At 36.1% G+C, this 18935-nt stretch overlaps 1 protein-coding gene across 19 annotated transcripts in view; it reads left to right on the plus strand.

Annotated features, from left to right (window-relative positions):
* The window catches only part of IL1RAPL2 (interleukin 1 receptor accessory protein like 2), a 1479983-nt gene extending 1463908 nt beyond the window's left edge, over positions 1-16075 (plus strand). For 18 of the 19 annotated variants that reach the window (XM_061409315.1, XM_061409320.1, XM_061409306.1 and 15 more), the window contains 2 exons: positions 671-841; positions 13297-16075. In XM_061409315.1, coding sequence (XP_061265299.1) covers positions 671-841; positions 13297-13994 — 869 coding nt within the window. In that variant the 3' untranslated portion in view covers positions 13995-16075. Of the gene's footprint in view, positions 1-670; positions 842-11578; positions 12381-13296 lie in introns of those variants that run through there. The other variant, XM_061409323.1, reaches the window with a different exon arrangement.
* The last annotated feature ends 2860 nt before the right edge of the window (positions 16076-18935 follow it).

Consider the following 18935-nt stretch of genomic DNA (forward strand, 5'->3'; position numbering starts at 1 on the left):
GGATGTATATTTTTAAACAAAGGCTTCTTTTGGAAGTTTGTATCAAATTAGTTGGCCATGGATTGAACAAGAATAACAGGCAATGCACTTGTATAAAACCCAGCTGCTGTCTCTAATATTTGGTAATGAACTGCATTTTGTATATGACGATGACGACAGTAACCAACTGGAAGTATGGCATGTGTTGCAAGTAGAGTCTCCAGGAGTGAGGCTAGATTATTTCGATCTTCCACACTCCAGGGCCCAGCCTCTTTTGGATCTCTTACACATATTTGTGCAAACAAGGTATAGTCTGTGACCAAGTAACAGAGCCAAGCCAACTGGCACAGAAAGAGTTAAGATTCATGACTTTGGTTTATGTAGTCCTTCATTCAAACACACTGAGCTAATCATTCACAACAAAAGTTACAAATAAATCTCTTTTATTCTGTCAAAACTCTATGTTGCCCATTGCATAGCAATTTCAGTTCATATCCCGTGACTATAACTGGATTGTGTTGAAATATACTAGGTTTCTTACGGCATGACACGTGACTTATTTTTTCTAATTGTTAATGATGGTTATTAATTATACTGCTTATTCTAGCCTGTTAATTATTACAGATATTTAGTACTGAAAGAGAACCTACTAATCCTACATACAACCCTTTTGTTTTTCTTTGTATCTAAGACAACAAGGAATATGATGCCTATCTCTCTTACACAAAAGTGGACCAAGATACTTTAGACTGTGACAACCCTGAAGAAGAGCAATTTGCTCTTGAAATACTGCCAGATGTGCTGGAAAAACACTATGGATATAAACTATTCATCCCAGAAAGGGACCTGATTCCAAGTGGAAGTAAGTACTTTTGAGTTTTGTATTTTAAAAGTTTGGTTTCACTTAAGAAGTTATATGGAGACTTCAAATGTCAGAGCCAAGAATTTAGATTTTTCTTACAGGAGATTTTATTAAATTCAAAATTTTCCCCAATGACTGTGTTATGACTTTCTAGCATCCAAAAATTTTTAAAGGCACTCTCACCTATATTTTAGGTATGCTTTAAAAATTGTGATTTAATTGTACATTTTATTATATTGCCTTAGTGCTCTTAGAAAAGTGAAGATCCTTTAAAATTGTATAAGTCAGATCTTTTTTTTTGCATTTCAGATTTTCAATGCATTTCAGTTCCAAAACTGATCTTCTGTCATTGTTTCTACTTATACCTACAATCATTGTCACTAATAACTCTGAATTTAAGACTTGATACTCATTTCCAGATTTACAGAAAAATCCACTTTTAAAAAAACATAACTGAAAGACACACGTACCCAAATGTTCACTGCAGCACTATTTACAATAGCTAGCACATGGAAGCAACCTAGATGTCCATCAACAGATGAATGGAAAAAGCAGCTGTGGTACATAGACACAATGGCATATTATTTAGCCATTAAAAGGAATGCATTTGACTCGGTTCTAATATGGTAGATATTATACAGAGTGAAGTAAGTCAGAAAGAGAAAAACAAATATCATATATTAACTCATATACAGGGAATCTAGAAAGACGGTACTGATGAACCTCTCTGCTTGGCAGCAGTGGAGACACAAACATAGAGGACAGACTTGTGGACACAGAGGGGGAAGGAGAAAGTGGGACAAATTTAGAGAGTACCATTGAAACATATATGTTACCACATGTAAATCAGATAGCCAGTGGAAATTTGCTGTATGCAGGGACACAACCAAGATGGGTGGGAGAGGGTGGGAGGTGGGAGGGAGGTCAAGGGCGAGAGGGCATACAGATACCTATGGCTGATTCATGTTGACGTATGAAAGAAACCAACACAATATTGTAAAGCAATTATCCTCCAATTAAAAAATAAATAAATAAAATTTTAAAATGTATATGAGGCCATGGGATATGGCACCTCACTGTGTATTTAAATTCTTTTTAAGAAGTTCTAGACTATGGGGAGGGCTTGAGTGCCACTTTTCAATTATGCTACATATTGAAAGTTATATTTGAGTTTTGAGAATAAATTCAGGTTCAAGTAAAAAATATACTTTTTTCCTTTTACTGTTCAGAGTATATAGTACATGGTAGTATAAGATAAATACAGAAAAGATATGGCCCCTACCCTCAAAGAGCTTAAAATGTCACTGCAGGAAACTAAAAGTGCTAGAATTAGTTTGCATGTATATATGAACATCCCTGGGAAGAGGAAATTAAACTGTAACCACAAATCAGAATATGGTAATTTATACACAAGGGATAACAAAATTAAAAAGCTTATATTTTCAGTACTTGACTGTATATAGAATATTTTCAGATACATTGTTTCATTCCATCCTTAAGAGCAGGCACTATTATCTTCATCTTACAGATGAGGAAATAAGACCTGAAAGAAATCCAGTATCAGTCAGCTGGCAAATGGTAGAGATGGAATTAGAACCTAGATCTATTTGGTTCTCACTCCTCTAGACCATTATTTATTCCTCAATAATGTTAATTCAAGCGATCAGAAGTCCACCATGGTCACTAGCTGGCAAGAAACAAATTGAAACAACTAAGGTTTGGTTGTTCATCACTTTTTCTCAGTGTGCATATGTATATGTTTGGGTTTGCACGTTGAGTATGCACACTTACACATTCATAGAAAGAAACCAGACAATATTTACTGGTACACTACTTTCAACAAATGTAAGACTTCCTCAGATTTCTTGCCTTAGTCCTCACCTCTTTTCTTTTCTGTAATTTCCTTCATTTTCATGACTTGATTCTTTGGTGTCTCTCTCCCAAATCCAGTGTCCATTTGTATCTTTTCCATGATGACTTCCACCATTCTAGGATAGGCCCTAATCAACTCATTCCTCAATGCCTATTACTGTTTGCCTTCCCTATTTTTCCTCTCATCCATCTAGTCCCACTAATATGTATACCTCCTTCATCATGTCTCTCCCCTATTCAACAATCATATGCTTCACCATTTCTTACAGGATTAAATCTACTAACCCTTAGCTAAACACGTCTACAGTCTAGTGCCAGCCCAGATTTATCTCCTAAATTTTTCTCCTACCATTTCCCTTACCCATTCCCATACTCTAGCCAAACTATGCCTTTCATGTACATTGTATGTCCTTGCAATGCTTTTGTTCATGTTAGTCTTCTATACCTTTGCAAATCCTATTTATCCTCTCCATATCACTGCCTCTGTGAAAACTCCATAATGATTTCTCTAACTCTAGAGTACATGGGGTATAATCACTTGCTTGACTCTAAATTTTGTATTTCTGTGATATTTTGTATTATTTTTGTATGTAGCTTTCTACCTATGTATGTCTTATCTTCTCAGTGAGATCATAAGCTCCATGAGGGCAGGGACTGTCTCTCATTCATCTATATACTCCTGTTATAATCTAACAGAATACCTGAGCTCAGTAGATGTTAAATAGATGCTTGCTGATTTTGTTTTAATAGTGTTGGTTTAAGACAAGAGGAAATGAAATAAATAAAAGCAAGTGAATAAGAAAGCTAAAAAGGAGCTTTCTGCTGAAAGAAAATGTAATTCACAGGAATAGTCTCAGTTCTAATGTGTATTTTTTCCGATATTATAAAGAATATCTACAAGAGATTGAGGTTTATCATTAGTGAAATATCAAAAATATCCCCTTAGTATTTTTTGTTTAATTCATTAGATTACTACGTGTTTTTTGCATTTTTTGCCAAGAGCATCTTGTTAACTATCAAAATTCTGCAACATCAATTTTTAGATAGTGTCTTAAATTATATTCAGATAATAGCATTACCAAAGTGGAATTTATATTCTATGTCGAGTCACCTTCAGTAGGATTCAGTGTGGATTCAATTTCTGCCTTATTGCATTACAAATTTGTTGGCGCCACAATAGTAGTCTTTATCAACCCCACTAAGTGACTTAAAAATGTCACCCTTCATGTCTGAACATGTCAACTTTGATTATCTTTCTTCTGACCCAGAAAGCAATACTTCAACATTGTGCACATCAGGAAAAGAAATAGGGGCAACTTGGAACACAGGTGAACCACTTTACCTGAGACTCAATAGAGGACTCTTGCTTATTATATAAAGAGGCACCTAGTGTGCATGGGTCAGACTGAGACCCATGAGACCCAGACTGAGATCATGAGAGTAAGAGAGATGCATCCACAAATTATATTTTATTCATTCTCTCAGTTTATTTTGATAACTTGACAGGTCAATTGAATCAACATGCTGTGTTAATTTAGCCAAACAGGTGGTAGAATATTTTATACCTCAATGAGTCAGCTAGTTGATTGGCGAAATTGATTAGTTGTTTTGGTGTATCATACACAGACCTGAATGTCCTCCTTGACCATGGGATATGAGGCTTATACAAGTCATATTTCCTAGCACGAAAGTACAAGATTTTAATTGAGGACTGTAATACACAACATAAGGGATAATAGGAGGTTGTTGCCTTATTTATTCTGGCATGTAAAGAACTTAATATAAAAATACCCAAGATGATGTTATTAGGATGAAGAGAGATTTTATAGTCCATAGAAGATCATTTTAATTTTTTGAGATGATACAACAATTAAACTAAGCAGGGAGTTGGGTCCTGGGTACTCAGTGGTACATAGGAAGGCTGCTTTTACAAGTAAGGGACAACTATGCAGTTTTCAGATGCAACCACTGGAGGGTGTTTGATTTTAATCCTTCCTTCCTGAATGAGAAAATTCATGTTCTCTGAATTCCGATTTGCGAGTGTAACCTGCAGAAGTTCTTAAAAAGGCCCTTTGACAATTTTTCCTTTCCATCAACATTTCAGAGCTGGCTGAGCAGTCACCATGTCACGATTAACGAGTTTTTCCTTGGCATTTTTAGCACGCATTCAGGAAGTCAATGAAGTATATGAATAATATACTTGATTTACACATGAATGACAGAGTAGAACATTTTGGACTTAGTGTATATGTGTTATTAAAGAAGCTTCTATGGTCTGTAGTCACAGCCATTGGTACAGATTTAACAGGTTATGCTATATAAATATAGACACATTCCTGTGGGGGGGCACTAGTTACAATATTATAAGCTGTGTTTGTCCCTCACATCTCATTTAAAACATGTTGACCCAAGACTGCTCCGACCTCTAAAAACTAGCAGTGAGGCCTTTGAGGATTGTAAAAGCAGACTTCATAATATCATTCTTGACCTACAACAATAATTTTCTATGAATCAAACTAATGAAATTTTTTACATAAACCCATTCATGTTTAATACCTTCATTTTTGATGTATCTTCAGTTTCTTTTTCACCACTCTCATGGTATTTCAACTCAACCTCATCAACACACAAATCTCTCCAATGCATATGGTTTCAAAAGTACATGAATGTGTCTCCCTTACCTTATCTCCCCCTCCTCCTCCCTCTCTCCTCCCCACCACCCACACACGTGACCATGAGTTCTCAGAAAGCTTGAATGTAAAGATGTCACTTTCCAAGGTGAAGTGTATGTAATTGTACCCTCCTTGCATGCCCTACTAGGGAAGTGTCCTTTGGCCATCATGAACCATCACAGATGGGAAGATCTGACACAAATATTTTTCCTAAATGCTAAAACTAGAAGTCTTTAAATCTGGACATTATTTTCCTGGCAGTGACCTACCTTTCCATTCTTGAGCCTGTGGCCAGAATCTTCCTTATGTTTTCTCAGGTTTGGTGCCTGAATGTGGCAAGAATTCCTACTTTCCAGTAAAAGTTTGGTCTGTCTCTTCCCAGGCTAGAAACATCTGTAGTAGAATAGCAAAAGCAATTTTGTTGCCAACAGGCATCTGAATGTCAGAAGTGACAGGCAACCAAAAGCAAGCCAGATAGAAAACACCCTACTCAAACTGCCTAGAGACACAAACTTGAGAAGTAGAGATTTTCTCACCCGTGCAGCTGCTGGGTTTTGTGGTGTAAAGTACTATACACAGAGCACATTGTGTTCATGGGGCCTAGTGGATCCTTTAGGAATGAACAGATGTGCTCTGAAGCTGACATGTGACCAACAGAACCCAGCTGTGCAGTTGAGATTCTGAGATTGGGGACATTTTTGGATGAGTACCATTTAGGCTTTTGAGTCCATCTTATCTCTGTTTCTGCAGAGATTAGAAAACATAAAAATATAAAAGTTTTTCAACTGATCAAATGGAGAAAATAGCATTCTAAGACTAAAAGTAGAAGCAACCAAATCCTGTAGCTTTTGTTTGCCTTTTAAGAGAAAGTGAGCAGGATCCTGAAGAGTACATGTGAAATACTTAAAAACAATTATAAACTGAGCTAATTCTGGCTGAAGCTTTAGAAAAATCTATAGATGATTAAGTGGACATGAAAGAGAAAAAAGCCTTTCAAAAGCTTTTAGCTCAGTTTCCTCTTCTACCCATAGGAAGACTATGGGGATCTCTATGTGAGTTATTCCTGCATTATTTCACCAGAGAAAGACATTAGTGAATTAAAAATATTATCATACATATGGTTGATCAGCCATGTCTGTTGAAATTATATTTATGAATTTGGCTTCAAATATCAAATTGTCTTTCCATTTTTTTTCATGCTCAATTTTCTGTTTCTCTCACTCAAGAATCCTAGGACTCCTTCAGTAATTTAAGGTAAAAATGATTATGTCTGATTACATTCTTGCATTTGCTAGACCTTCCTCACTATTCTAACCTTCAGTTCTTTAATGGCCATGTGATTGTGCTGACATTGAAATGACAAATGACTGGAGAATACATCTGGTGTCAGATGATCCCTAGTCGCTTCTGAAGTGAGGCATGCAAAAAAATTTTTGTACATGGATCTGTAACTACTCATTGCCAATAGTTTCTCTAATAGCTGGACATACTGGACATCATTCAAGTAAATTGTCCTTGGGGAGTAATAAAATCCTTTTCCAGGCAATCTGACGTCTGTGACCTAAAAAGTGTGAGGCAGGGGTGAAATGCACAATCATGGAAATTTAACACATTGTATACAATTTACTCACATGGAATAAAATTATATATGCCCACCAACCCCTTCATGTTAGAGTCTAGAGAGAGAGAACTGTAAACTGTATCCAATATGACCAGCAAAGTACTGTGGTCAATGGACTGAGGTTTTTCATTCAAAGTTTGAGGTAAAGGAAGCCTCTGTTGTGTAGAATTTCAAACAGAGCATCTACTTTTGGGGAAGCACAGAAAACAGACACCTTAAAAAAAGAGTTGAAGGCCAAGATAAAATTGTCTTAAGTACCAAAGGAACCATAGAAAATACTATATAAGCAGCAAGTTGTCTTTTTCCATATTTATCAAGACTGCACTGATTAGAATGACAAATCTACAGATTTTAGGGCATGAGGTTAAAAGAGAAAAGGAGGGGAAGGACATTTTGCGGACTCTCTGTTTGCTACTCTCCACATTTTCTTTATTTCAGTATCCTCTGAATGTGTTCCATTACCTACCTCTATTCTCAGTGAAGAGGTAAAGAGGAAAGCAAAAGAATTCAGAAATATGGACAACATTCCAGAGTAGATTCTGCCCAGCATCATGCCTTCCTGTCCATCCATTTATGAAACACAAAAGCAAAGGATTCATTACCAAAAATGCAGCTTCCAAAGTCAAAACTAAATACATCATGGTTTCCTGCACTCACAAAGACTCAACAAATCCATGTTAACTGTTGATCAGCTTACTAATCAGAATCAATTAGAACCCTTACAATAGTCAATAGAAAACAAAAATCCTGCCAAAAATAATTTTGTCCCTATGAACTATGAGCTATCAAGTCAAGGACTTGGAGGAGGGGGCAGGGAAGGTTTTTGTAGGGCAAGTAATATTACACACTGTTTAGAAAGCCCCCTGCTCCCCTCACACACACCTGGCTAAATACAAAAATTTGTAGCCTCAATCTCTGTGGCAGACAACACAGACAGATTCTTACATCTGCCAGAGGCAGAAGCAAGACCCGAAAATTTTCACATCAGCCAAGATAAAGAGTGAGGTTGTCAACCTGTGTAACTCTTTCAATAAGTTAGTATTAAGCATCATTATTTTAAATGTAGGTAGTATTTTCAGTGAGACTACATTATAAAGTACCTCACTGTATGCCTCTGTTTATACCAGAGGTCTAATAACTTTTTCCAAATATATAGTGCTGAATAATACATTTTTTTTCCTTTGATACATGTGAAACCTATATTATTTTTGCTGGTTTCTCCCCACCAGTTATAGGAGTGGATCCATCTCAGTCACAGTCAGAAACCGTCTTGTTTTTAAGTTTTGATATATGAATCTATAGGTTTAATAAATATCATTGCTGATAGCTATTTGTTATGTAATATTCACTAAAATTAGTAGAATGTTATCAATTTTGACACATCCTATCTCACCCTAATGATTTGTCTGTTTAACTGATTTTGGATATACATAGCTGTGAGTATAAGCCTACCAAGATTCTATTGTTTGAACCCGACTAAGTAATAAATTATGCTTTTACCTACAGACTACTTGTCTTTTAATTTTTAATATGCCTACTACCCCTGATAATGATTCTGACATAAGCAGCAGTGTCAACACAAAAATAATTAATAAAAAATATATATATATAAAAATAAATTAAAAACATAATTTATAATTAATTAGTTTGATAAATCAAATGGTTAGTAGGTAGTAGCAAGACCACATAGAAATTTATGCATAATAGTGTTTTCTCCTTGTGCTTCTGCCTATATCCAGAGTAGATTTAAAGCCTGGCATTTAGGAGTGCTGAGTTCTTTGGAAAAAGTATACACACCCCATTAGAAGAAACTTCTTGGGGCTGCCATTATATTCTTCCTGATTCTATTTTGTACTTTTATTTCTTCTTTCAGTTTACTTTTTTGCTTTGATTATAAGTGTCCTGTTTTCAACTTTTGTAGATTGAATCCTACTTTTCTAAATATACTGGAATTTTGGTTTATACAACTGCCCATTTTTTCTTTACAAAATTGTGAAGAGCACAAATAGGTTAAGTGTAATAGCTTTGTTTCATATCTACTGTGGTTTCATAGCCTTGTTTAGAGAAGCAGAAGTCTCTCAGATACAGCCACCCAGTTTATTCTGTCATTGTTAAGTTACTTCAAAATTTGCAAAGAAATAACTTAATGTCCTTTCATTTAAGGGATGTTTTATATTTTTATGTGGAAAAAATAGTCTTTTAAGGGATTCCTGCTACTTGGTTGCTAAATTTGCCTGAACAAGTCAGGGCAAGATTTACCAAGTATTCATGTGTGCTGTGAATTTAGGAATTAAAAAAAAAAAAAAACACATTTCTTTATTATCTCTTCATGGTAAGAAACTTTTTAAAATGGCTCCTGAAGGATTCTAACATGTCTCACACAAAACCACAGCCCTACCATGGCAAACACCACTGCCTGTCAGGGACTACACTAGCTGTGGACCAGCAATGCCTTAATTTGATACCTGATTTCTGCTTAGTTTATTTGGAACTTTTCCAAACCTAAACATCCTGATTGGTCTCTAATTTAGGGGTGGCAACCTTTCTCTGTAAAGGTTCAGAGAATAAATATTTTAGGCTTTGTGGGTCATATATGGTCTCTGTTGCATCATATTCTTATTTTTTTTAACCCTGTAAAATGTTTTAAAAAGTCATTCTTAGCTCACAGGCCATACAAAAACAGGGTATGGTCCTAATGGATCAGGCTCCAATTCACAGTCATTGTATGCAGATATGCAGCTCCAAGGGTTGGGGAAAATTCTTTGGTACACTTGCTGCATAGGAACCAGCAACAACTCCCTGGATAAAGATTAGCAAGTAAAAACTATTGTTAACTCTACCTGTTGGGTCCCTTGCTAATTAAGTATTCTTTTCATGATGCCTAGTTCCTTGTTTTTCCCAAATATACAGAAAGCAAAGATTTAGGAAGGAAGGGAGAAACAGGGCAAAGAGAGGTAAGCAAAAGAGGAAGGGAGAGTAAGAAGGGGAATTGAGAAAAAAAAAGCAAAGAAGGAGGTAAAAGGACAGGAGAGACAGGACAGGAAAAGGAAAAAAAAAATGAAAGGGTGAAAGAAAGAGGAGCAAATGGGTAAGAAAAAGAAAAAACATAGAGAGAAAAACAGAGAGAGCAAGCCAGAATATGGAAGTGAGGGCCCAGTTTCTCCTTCTTTTCCTTAGAGCCAGACAGCTCTTAGAGGCACCTCCCCAAACTGCTTTCAAATATTGAGATTGCTGCCCAGCCACTGATCAGCATCCCAAGAAGTGAAATGTGGGCTTCACATCTGAAAACTTCCACTTGGTTTTTCACCAAGTGAAATGGAACACGAAATTCGGGGCCCAAGAAAGTGGCTTGTGTTTTCTTTGGGACACTTGGGCTGTGTCTACCCAGGGAAAATTTAGATGTACTGACTGACTGACTCCAGTGCATATGATTAATGTATATATAGGGCAAACCAGGATAATTCAGACCTTTTTTTCTTCCAGAGCAGGTTTTCAGCTGGAATTATCTGGATGGTTGCCTCAACTCTCCACTAAGCTTTGCCAGGATAAGCAGAGCCAGTGTAGTATGCTGGAGAAAGGGACCACTCCCTCTCTCCAAGGTTCTCTTCAACACTCACACCCCGTGCAGCTGAGTGTAGTGGGATTCCTCTTGACAGGCATTCCTTCTGGGGGCAAATGCAAATTCTGCCTAATTAATCTCACAGAAGCCCCTCAAACCCTAAATGTTGCATTCTGCTTAACTGTCAAATGACAAAGTATAATAGACAAGTGAAGGGGGAGAACCATATTAATGGGGCAAAAATTGTATCCTGTTCCCTCCCCCAACAGAGAAAAAGGATAGTAAAGCCAAAGCCTGTGCGTGTGCGAGTGTGCTCAGTCATTTCTGGGGACTCTTTGCGACCCCATAGACTGTAGCCCCTGAGGCTCCTCTGTCCATGGGATTTTCCAGGCAAGAATACTAGAGTAGGTTGCCATTTCCTTCTCTAGGGGATCTTCCCAACCCAGGGATTGAATCCCCATCTCTTGCGTCTCCTGCATTGGCAGGCAGGTCCTTTACCAATGAGCCACTTGGGAAGCCCACAGTCAAAGCCTATGACATCCCAATCAAATTTATTTGTGTGTGTATTGTTTCTCTTATGACTGTGAATGCTTGAGCTGTCATTTTCTTTAAGTAGATAGAAATCTGTATAGCTGTTCCTTTTGTTTTTTAAAATATAGTTAAAAAGTAAATTAAGCTACATCCCAACACATAGAAATAGTGTTGTTCATATAGGTATCATTTCTGTGACAAATGTGCTCATGACAAAGTTGTACAGATAAATTTTTAAGAATTAAATGTAAAGCTACAATTAATGAGGGAGGAATACTACTTGGGATAACCCCTCAGTAAATCATTTTGTAAAGAATTCTGTAAAAATAACAATTAACTCATACATAATCTGATAAAATTGTGTTTTCATGGACTCCTGCACTTATACCATGATTCTGGCTTGGGTTTTTGTTTTGTTTGGAGGAAAGGTGAAAAGAATAATGGGAAAGATGCATGATAGTTTATTTTACTGTATCTTACAGATTCAACCTCTAATGATGAAGCTTCCCACATAACTTCTTTCTTTTTGGGAGCAGAAAGAAAGGAAGAAAATGAAGAGTCAGAGCTGTTGATACATTGGGATAATATTTTTCCACTCTATTGAAACTTTCTACCTTTCCTTCCATTGTTTCACCAGTTCTATAAATGACAGAGTGATAAATTCCCCATTGCTACTTATGTGGTGTTTTTGTTTTGTTTTCATTTTTACTTTTTGCAGATTTCAATGCTGTTTTTTAAAACATAATCTCTAAAATAAAATTCTGGAGGGGTTAATTTTAATAAAATTCTTAAGGGGTTCCCTCCCCACTTAGAAGTTGCCTTATCACCTCAGATACAGTCTCTGTAACTAGTGCATGAGAAAGTCCTGAAATGTATTAAGTAAAAAGCAAAACAGCAGTTAACAACAATTTGTTAAATGGGCAATTCTCTGTGTACCTCTCAAAAAGTTGTTTATCTGTAGGGTGTAGAGAGAGTTTGCTCTTTTTCACTTGTGAAAGTGTTCTTGCTGCCAAACGGTAGAAATAAAACCCTGGGAAAGAGAAATCATCTGTAAAAATATGCATCTGTAAAATAAGTTTCTCTTTTCAAATGACTTGCACTGAGCTGCTTGGTGGCCCCACACTATGTACTGGACGTGACACCCTGAAAGCAGTCTGTAACCTTGGGCAGATTTGTAGTGACAAATGTTGCTATGCTTCTGTAAGCACTGCTTCTGCTAGAGGGCACTGTACATTAGACAAGGCCTCGTGCTCTGCTTAGTAAAGACAGCTCGCTGTTACAGCACCTGTGTCCAAGTCTCCATTTGTTAACACATGTGTGTGTTTCCCTTTTTGGCGGATAAGGCTTTGGGAAGGCTGGTTGCAAAAGGATTATTCCATGGGATAAACAAACCTAGAGTTAGTTGAGTGCTTTTCTACTAGGAAAAGACCATAACTTATTCACCTTACTTTCAGAATTTTCCCACAAAGTAGAGCAAAGACTTCTCAGTTGATAGACTCCTCCTCCTATACTGACCGTTCCACACCATCCCCCATGCTCCAACTCCACCCCTCACTCCTCCTCTGAACAAAGAGCAGCTGGTTCAAATTAAACTCATGGGCACACACACACCACTTCCCTATCTCCATGTTTGAAGAACAAAATGGAGAAACTAAGGTTGCAAATAACAGAAGATATTCTGAGAAACAAGCTATGATTTTAGAAGAGATTTTCCACCATCTCTTTCATAATTATCTTTGAAGTATAATGTAATATATATAAATTATGTACATAGACCCCTCTACTTGTTTAGTAGTTGGAAACTGAAGGAAAAGCAAACCAAACCCATAAATACAGTGACCTTCATTAAAAGGCTCCATTTCTCTCTTCATCAACCCACTGATTGTTCACTTAGAATATTAGCCTGAAGGCTTATCTTGAATTAAATGATTCAGTAAATAAAAATAACTGAAATACACCTAAGCTCTGAAGAAGTCAGTTTATATTAGCTAAAACACTGTAAGTAATGGTGAGGGGAAAGAAAAGTATTAGAATTTTTTTTTTTTTAGGCAATAAGCTTTCTGAGTGTGCAATACAAGAAAAGAAAAAGCGATGTACCTTAGTGAAAGACTGCATCTTTGCTATACTAGAATGCAAACCTACTGCTTTAAAGACTGGGAATGTCTTTGTTTTACTCTTTCTCTCTTTCTGTGATTTGTAGCCTACGTTGAAGATCTCACAAGATGTGTTGAGCAAAGCAGAAGACTTATTATCGTGCTAACTCCAGATTATATTCTCAGACGAGGATGGAGTATTTTCGAATTGGAAAGCAGACTCCATAATATGCTAGTCAGTGGAGAAATCAAAGTGATTTTGATTGAATGTACAGAATTAAAAGGAAAGGTGAATTGCCAGGAGGTGGAATCACTAAAACGCAGCATCAAAGTTCTGTCCCTGATCAAGTGGAAGGGACCCAAGAGCAGCAAATTAAATTCTAAGTTTTGGAAGCACTTAGTATATGAAATGCCCACCAAGAAAAAAGAAATGCTTTCTCGGTGCCATGTTCTGGACTCTGCAGAACAAGGACTTTTTGGAGAGCTCCAGCCTATACCCTCTATTGCCATGACCAATACCTCGGCCTCTCTGGTGTCATCTCAAGCTGATCTCCCGGATTTCCACCATTCAGATTCGATGCAAATGAGGCATTGTTGCAGAGGTTATAAACAGGAGATGCCAACCACCACCTTGCCAGTACCTTCCTTAGGCAACCACCACACTTATTGTAACCTGCCTCTGACACTACTCAATGGACAGCTACCCCTTAACAATGCCCTGAAAGATAACCAGGAATTTCATAGGAACAGTTCCCTGCTACCTTTATCATCCAAAGAGTATAGCTTCACCAGTGATATTTGGTAGTCGAAAATCTGAAGTCCTCTGAACAGCTATATGTGCATACAAAATTTCTCCTATACCAAGCAAAAAGTACACCTAATAACATTGAGGTGCTGAAAAAGTGTTCAAAGAATACCGCACAGAAATCACTTTTGTATCTAATTTTTGTTTACATTTCCAGAATAGTGGGGGGATAGAAGGACCTGCTTTTGTAGTATAGTACCTTGTTCCAATGTACAGTTTTGATTTCTTCCTTAAAAGAAAACAATTTTAAATTCTATTGTTTTAGAGTAGATTTTATGATACTACTTAGACAGCAACTTTGGTAGGTAAGCTATGTTCCCCATATTTATGAATATTTCCGTATTCACATAGTATTTGAAAGAAGAAAAACTTAAAGACTTTAATTGAATTTGAAAATTCTGAACTAAGTTTAAGAGGAAACAAGAACTTTTATAGAGTAACTGAAAATCAGGAATTATCAAGAAAGAAGTGTTGAGACATCCCAACTGGAAGATTGTATGTAGAGGAAGATCAGTTAAGAAAAAAATGTGGTTGATACGTTTAGAACTTCTTCAACATAATGGACAACTTCTGTATACTAAATCAACAGTGCATGATGACAGCTTTTAGTTTTATTAGGCAAGCACATTTTCTGTAGGCAAACTGGTAGGTAGGTAAACAACATGCATTTCTTAAGCAAATGAATAGATAGGCTGTTAGCTCTTTTAGAATGATGTTTAACAAACCTTATGGCTTTTTACCCTATTAACAAACTTTTACAAATTTGAAAACACATTTTAAGTTAGGCATTTTATTGTTTGCTAACAAATTGAGATTTGGATTTTTTCCAAATGATCTCTTGAGTTGCTATAAGTTTTACATGAAGATGCTCACATCTTCCTTTTTTGCAATACCGTTGGAGTCTGAATTTAAATAAATATTGACTGCAAGAGTCAGCAGTAGAAAAGAAGTTACACAACAATATTCACAGATGAAGTGCTAAACGATTCAAGTTTACTAGTGGTAGAGAAGCAATTGCAGTGATTCTCATCTGAAATGTAGTTGTGAAACAGACTGTTCTGAATATACACAATATCTGCTTGGCCATGTGTGCAAGGCTCCTTCAGAAGTATCTCTGTTCTTGGTGCTTCAAAGAGTATATTTTATAGACTAAACTTCTTCACCCTCACAAAGTGACTGTGATTGTACCATATCAGAAAATCCCTGTGAATATTCTAAAATCTTATGGATTTGCTGTAAGGAATGTGCCCCTATTCTAGTACTTATTGTGAATTACTTCTTTGTGTTATTTCCAGTGAACTTTGGTGTGCTGTCCACAAAGATTACTGTGGGGGTCAATTAATTAAGGTTCATTCTGGCATTTTGCGTATGGTTCTTAAATCATGTTTGGGGGCGAATATAAACAAGGACAAGTGTACACAGTGTGTAAAAATGAAGAATTTTCCCAGTCCTGGTAACTGTGAAACACAAATGTTTAAGAGAACATTAGGTAATATGTTTTTATTATTTATTTCAACCTCTCTACATGATTGATTCCCTATAATCCATGGGTTTTGTTCAAAGTACTTGTTTTTCTGTTGCTTTTCTATATCCAGATGCTCGGAAAATGCATTATGCACAAACAGAATGTTAAACCTTAGGAGTGATATACGTTCATTTCACACTGGGACAATTAGTTGCTCCTTTAAAAAGTAATGTTCAGCACATAGGTGTTTTATAGATACATTTTTTTCCACTGAGAAAGGTGATTTTGCTTCTGTAGAAACTATAGGTATTTCAAAATGGAAATTTATCAATTCTGAACTGTTTGCCAAGTGTTACAAAGTTGTATTTACTCTCATTGTTCTTTAATAATATGTGTAGTTACTAAGTTAATAACCTGCATGAAATAGTATATGTTTAAGTGACCAATTGTACTTTTTATTATTTTGTTTTTCACAGAAGTCTAGATTAATTCAAATAGAATGTTCAGTGGTATTTTTAAACTAATAGTTCTGTATTGAGCATGCCAGTTCTGAAAATATAACATGGGTCTCTCTGCTTCCTTTATTTACAATGATTAAACGTGGGTAGCAATTTGAGTTGGCTGGCCACAATGTGTCCTTTCACTACAAGTAGGTACTCAAAAACAGAGCATTCACACTTGTGTTAGGGAACTCGACAAGAAACCTTTTCTACCATTTTCAGGAACCAATGTGTACACTATCTATAAAAATTTATTTCTAGATGGCAATTCAAAATTCAATTTTCATCTGAGAATTTTTAAAAGATATAACCTGTATCGGCATAATAAGTATTTCGTCTAGAACATGATGCATTCTTCCAATTGCTTTCACAGAGGGAAACTTTTTCTTTTCAGTTTCTCACTGAAATGGATTTTGGAAATGTAGAAAAATACTGCTGCAACTAGTTTCTATACATTCACAACAAATTTATAAAGCTCATCCTTCAACAGTATACATAATTTTTAAAACTGAGGCTATTTTAAGGTGAAAATTCTGAAAATGTCACAAACTATGAGACAAATGAGAAATGCATGAAAACAATAGATACATAGGAAAACTGCATTAATAATAAGCAATGCCCAGGGGATGGACAACAGGTACATCGTTACAATTTAACAAAGGATGACATTTGACAGGTTTGGCAATCTACGTTCTCCAATACGACTATGGAGACTCTGAAAGAAATTTATAGAGGATTTTCAAGAGGACGTGGAAATGAGTCATATCCTATAACTCTGTACAATATAGAAAATGGCTCGTGAGAAGGAAAGAAATTATGGCAAGAAAAAGGAGGACATTCCCTGACACTCTTGGTGGTTTGAAGGGCTTAGGTGAAAGCCAACTAATTTATTTAAAAATAAAATGCCAAAGGGCAGTTAATGCTTGAAAGCAGAGTTTTTATTTTTATTTTTTTTAACATTAAATTGTATTTTTTATTTTCTATTTTTTTAATTTGATTTTTAAACTTCACATAATTGTATTAGTTTTGCCAACTATCAAACTGAATCCGCCACAGGTATACATGTGTTCCCCATCCTGAACCCTCCTCCCTCCTCCCTCCCCGTACCATCCCTCTGGGTCGTCCCAGTGCACTAGCCCCAAGCATCCAGTATCGTGCATCGAACCTGGACTGGCAACTCATTTCTTACATGATATTTTACATGTTTCAATGGAGAATGGCATTGAAATGAGTTTTTATTTTTAAATAAATTAGTTGGCTTTCACCAAGCATTTTCTAGAGAATTAAATAATGACTGGGGGAAATATCCTGAAAATTGCAATATAAATCTTTACACTCCTTGTATTCACTTCCCAAGGTGAGGTAGTGATCTGATAAAATCAGAGAGTGAAGTTAAGACAGAAAACAGTTTCATAGTGTCCAGTTAAGTTTGAACACTTGAAATTGTTGCTTTTTTCTGGGAGAGAATTTAATGTTGAAAACTATTTGACTCAAATTGCTCTATTACTCATGCAATTTTGTTCTAAGAGGTTTGATAGGAGGTCAGAGTGTTGAACATTAAGGCACTCTGATGAATGTATGGGGATGTTTGATAAGCAATAATTCACTTCAAACTCTTTCATATCAAATTTGTCCTTTTTAGAACTAAAATTAACCATAGGCAATTTAAGAAGGTTATTCAGCACTCTATTTAATTATTGTGAGATCAGAACTTGCAAAATCACCTGCAACCATCAAAATTTATCTTTCCAAATGCTCACTGCTAGTTAATCAAGCACATTTCTCCAGATATTAGTAAAGTCAATTGTGCCCACCATGTACTGTCCACTACAAAAAGTAAAACAGAAATGTTTTTTAAAACACTGAAGTCCCTGTTCTCAATGAGTTTACACATCAAACGCAGGAAGAAAAGGGTATTTGCAAAATACAGTCCAAGTAGAAAAATTAATAATATACATGTAGTGCTGATAAGTGAGGTGGGGTGATTCAGTCTTGAACTGTGCAAGAGGTAAGTTTGGAATAGAGGGAACAAGAGGTGAAAGAAGGCAATTTCCCAAATATGCAGGATAGCACATATAAAGACTGAGGGGAAAATAAGTCAGTCTTATTTAGCTGATGAGCAAATTTGGCTAGCAAGAACAGAAGTCTGTGTGAGTGCATAATAAAAAAATAAGGCTGGGAGAATCTCTGGAACATGTATCTGGTAAGAAGAACTAGATGGAGGGGAAAAGTGTCAGGAAGACCAGTTGAGGGGCTGTTGTCGTAGTCCATGTATGAGGTGATGAGATGGAGGGTGGTGTTCTGGATACTCCCAAAAAAAGCAAATCTGAGGATAAAGAGGAATAGGCAGGATGTGGTGATGTGAAAAAGTGAAGAAAAAAACACAGTCAATAAAGACTCCAAGGATCAAGAAATTTAGTTGTATCAAAGGAATTATTTTAGAGTATTTAACTTACCTTCTTAACTGAGCACCCTATAAGGACAAGAATAGAGACCACACAACAATAGGTATATTTGCTACTGGAATAAACTTCGTGTTTGTAGGAGAATATTTGTTAGGAAAGGCAAAGTACATCAGCAAATCTTATTTAGAAGAACAAATAATTGCATTCACTCCACTGAGCATAATCATGAAATCTTGAAGAAGAAATTGATGGAATTTGATCATTTATATCTCATCTTCTGATTCTATTTAAATTATTCACCTCATCTTGGAGTAAAAATATATATATATGATCTTAAAGATATTGAGGTTATTCAATCAGAAGAAACTAGGAGGCAGAGATTGGGGTTGTTTGCCATGAGTTTTAAAACAGAAAAAAAACATTATCTTTGATGAATATGGAAGTAAAAATCTTTAAAAATATATTAGCAAATCAAATCAAACGACACATAAAAATCATCACACACCACGATCAAACTGGATTCATTCCAGGGTCACAAGAATGGTTCACCATATGCAAATCAACAAAAGGA

The sequence above is a fragment of the Bos javanicus genome, chromosome X, assembly GCF_032452875.1.
Source record: "Bos javanicus breed banteng chromosome X, ARS-OSU_banteng_1.0, whole genome shotgun sequence".
Classification (NCBI taxonomy): domain Eukaryota; kingdom Metazoa; phylum Chordata; class Mammalia; order Artiodactyla; family Bovidae; genus Bos; species Bos javanicus.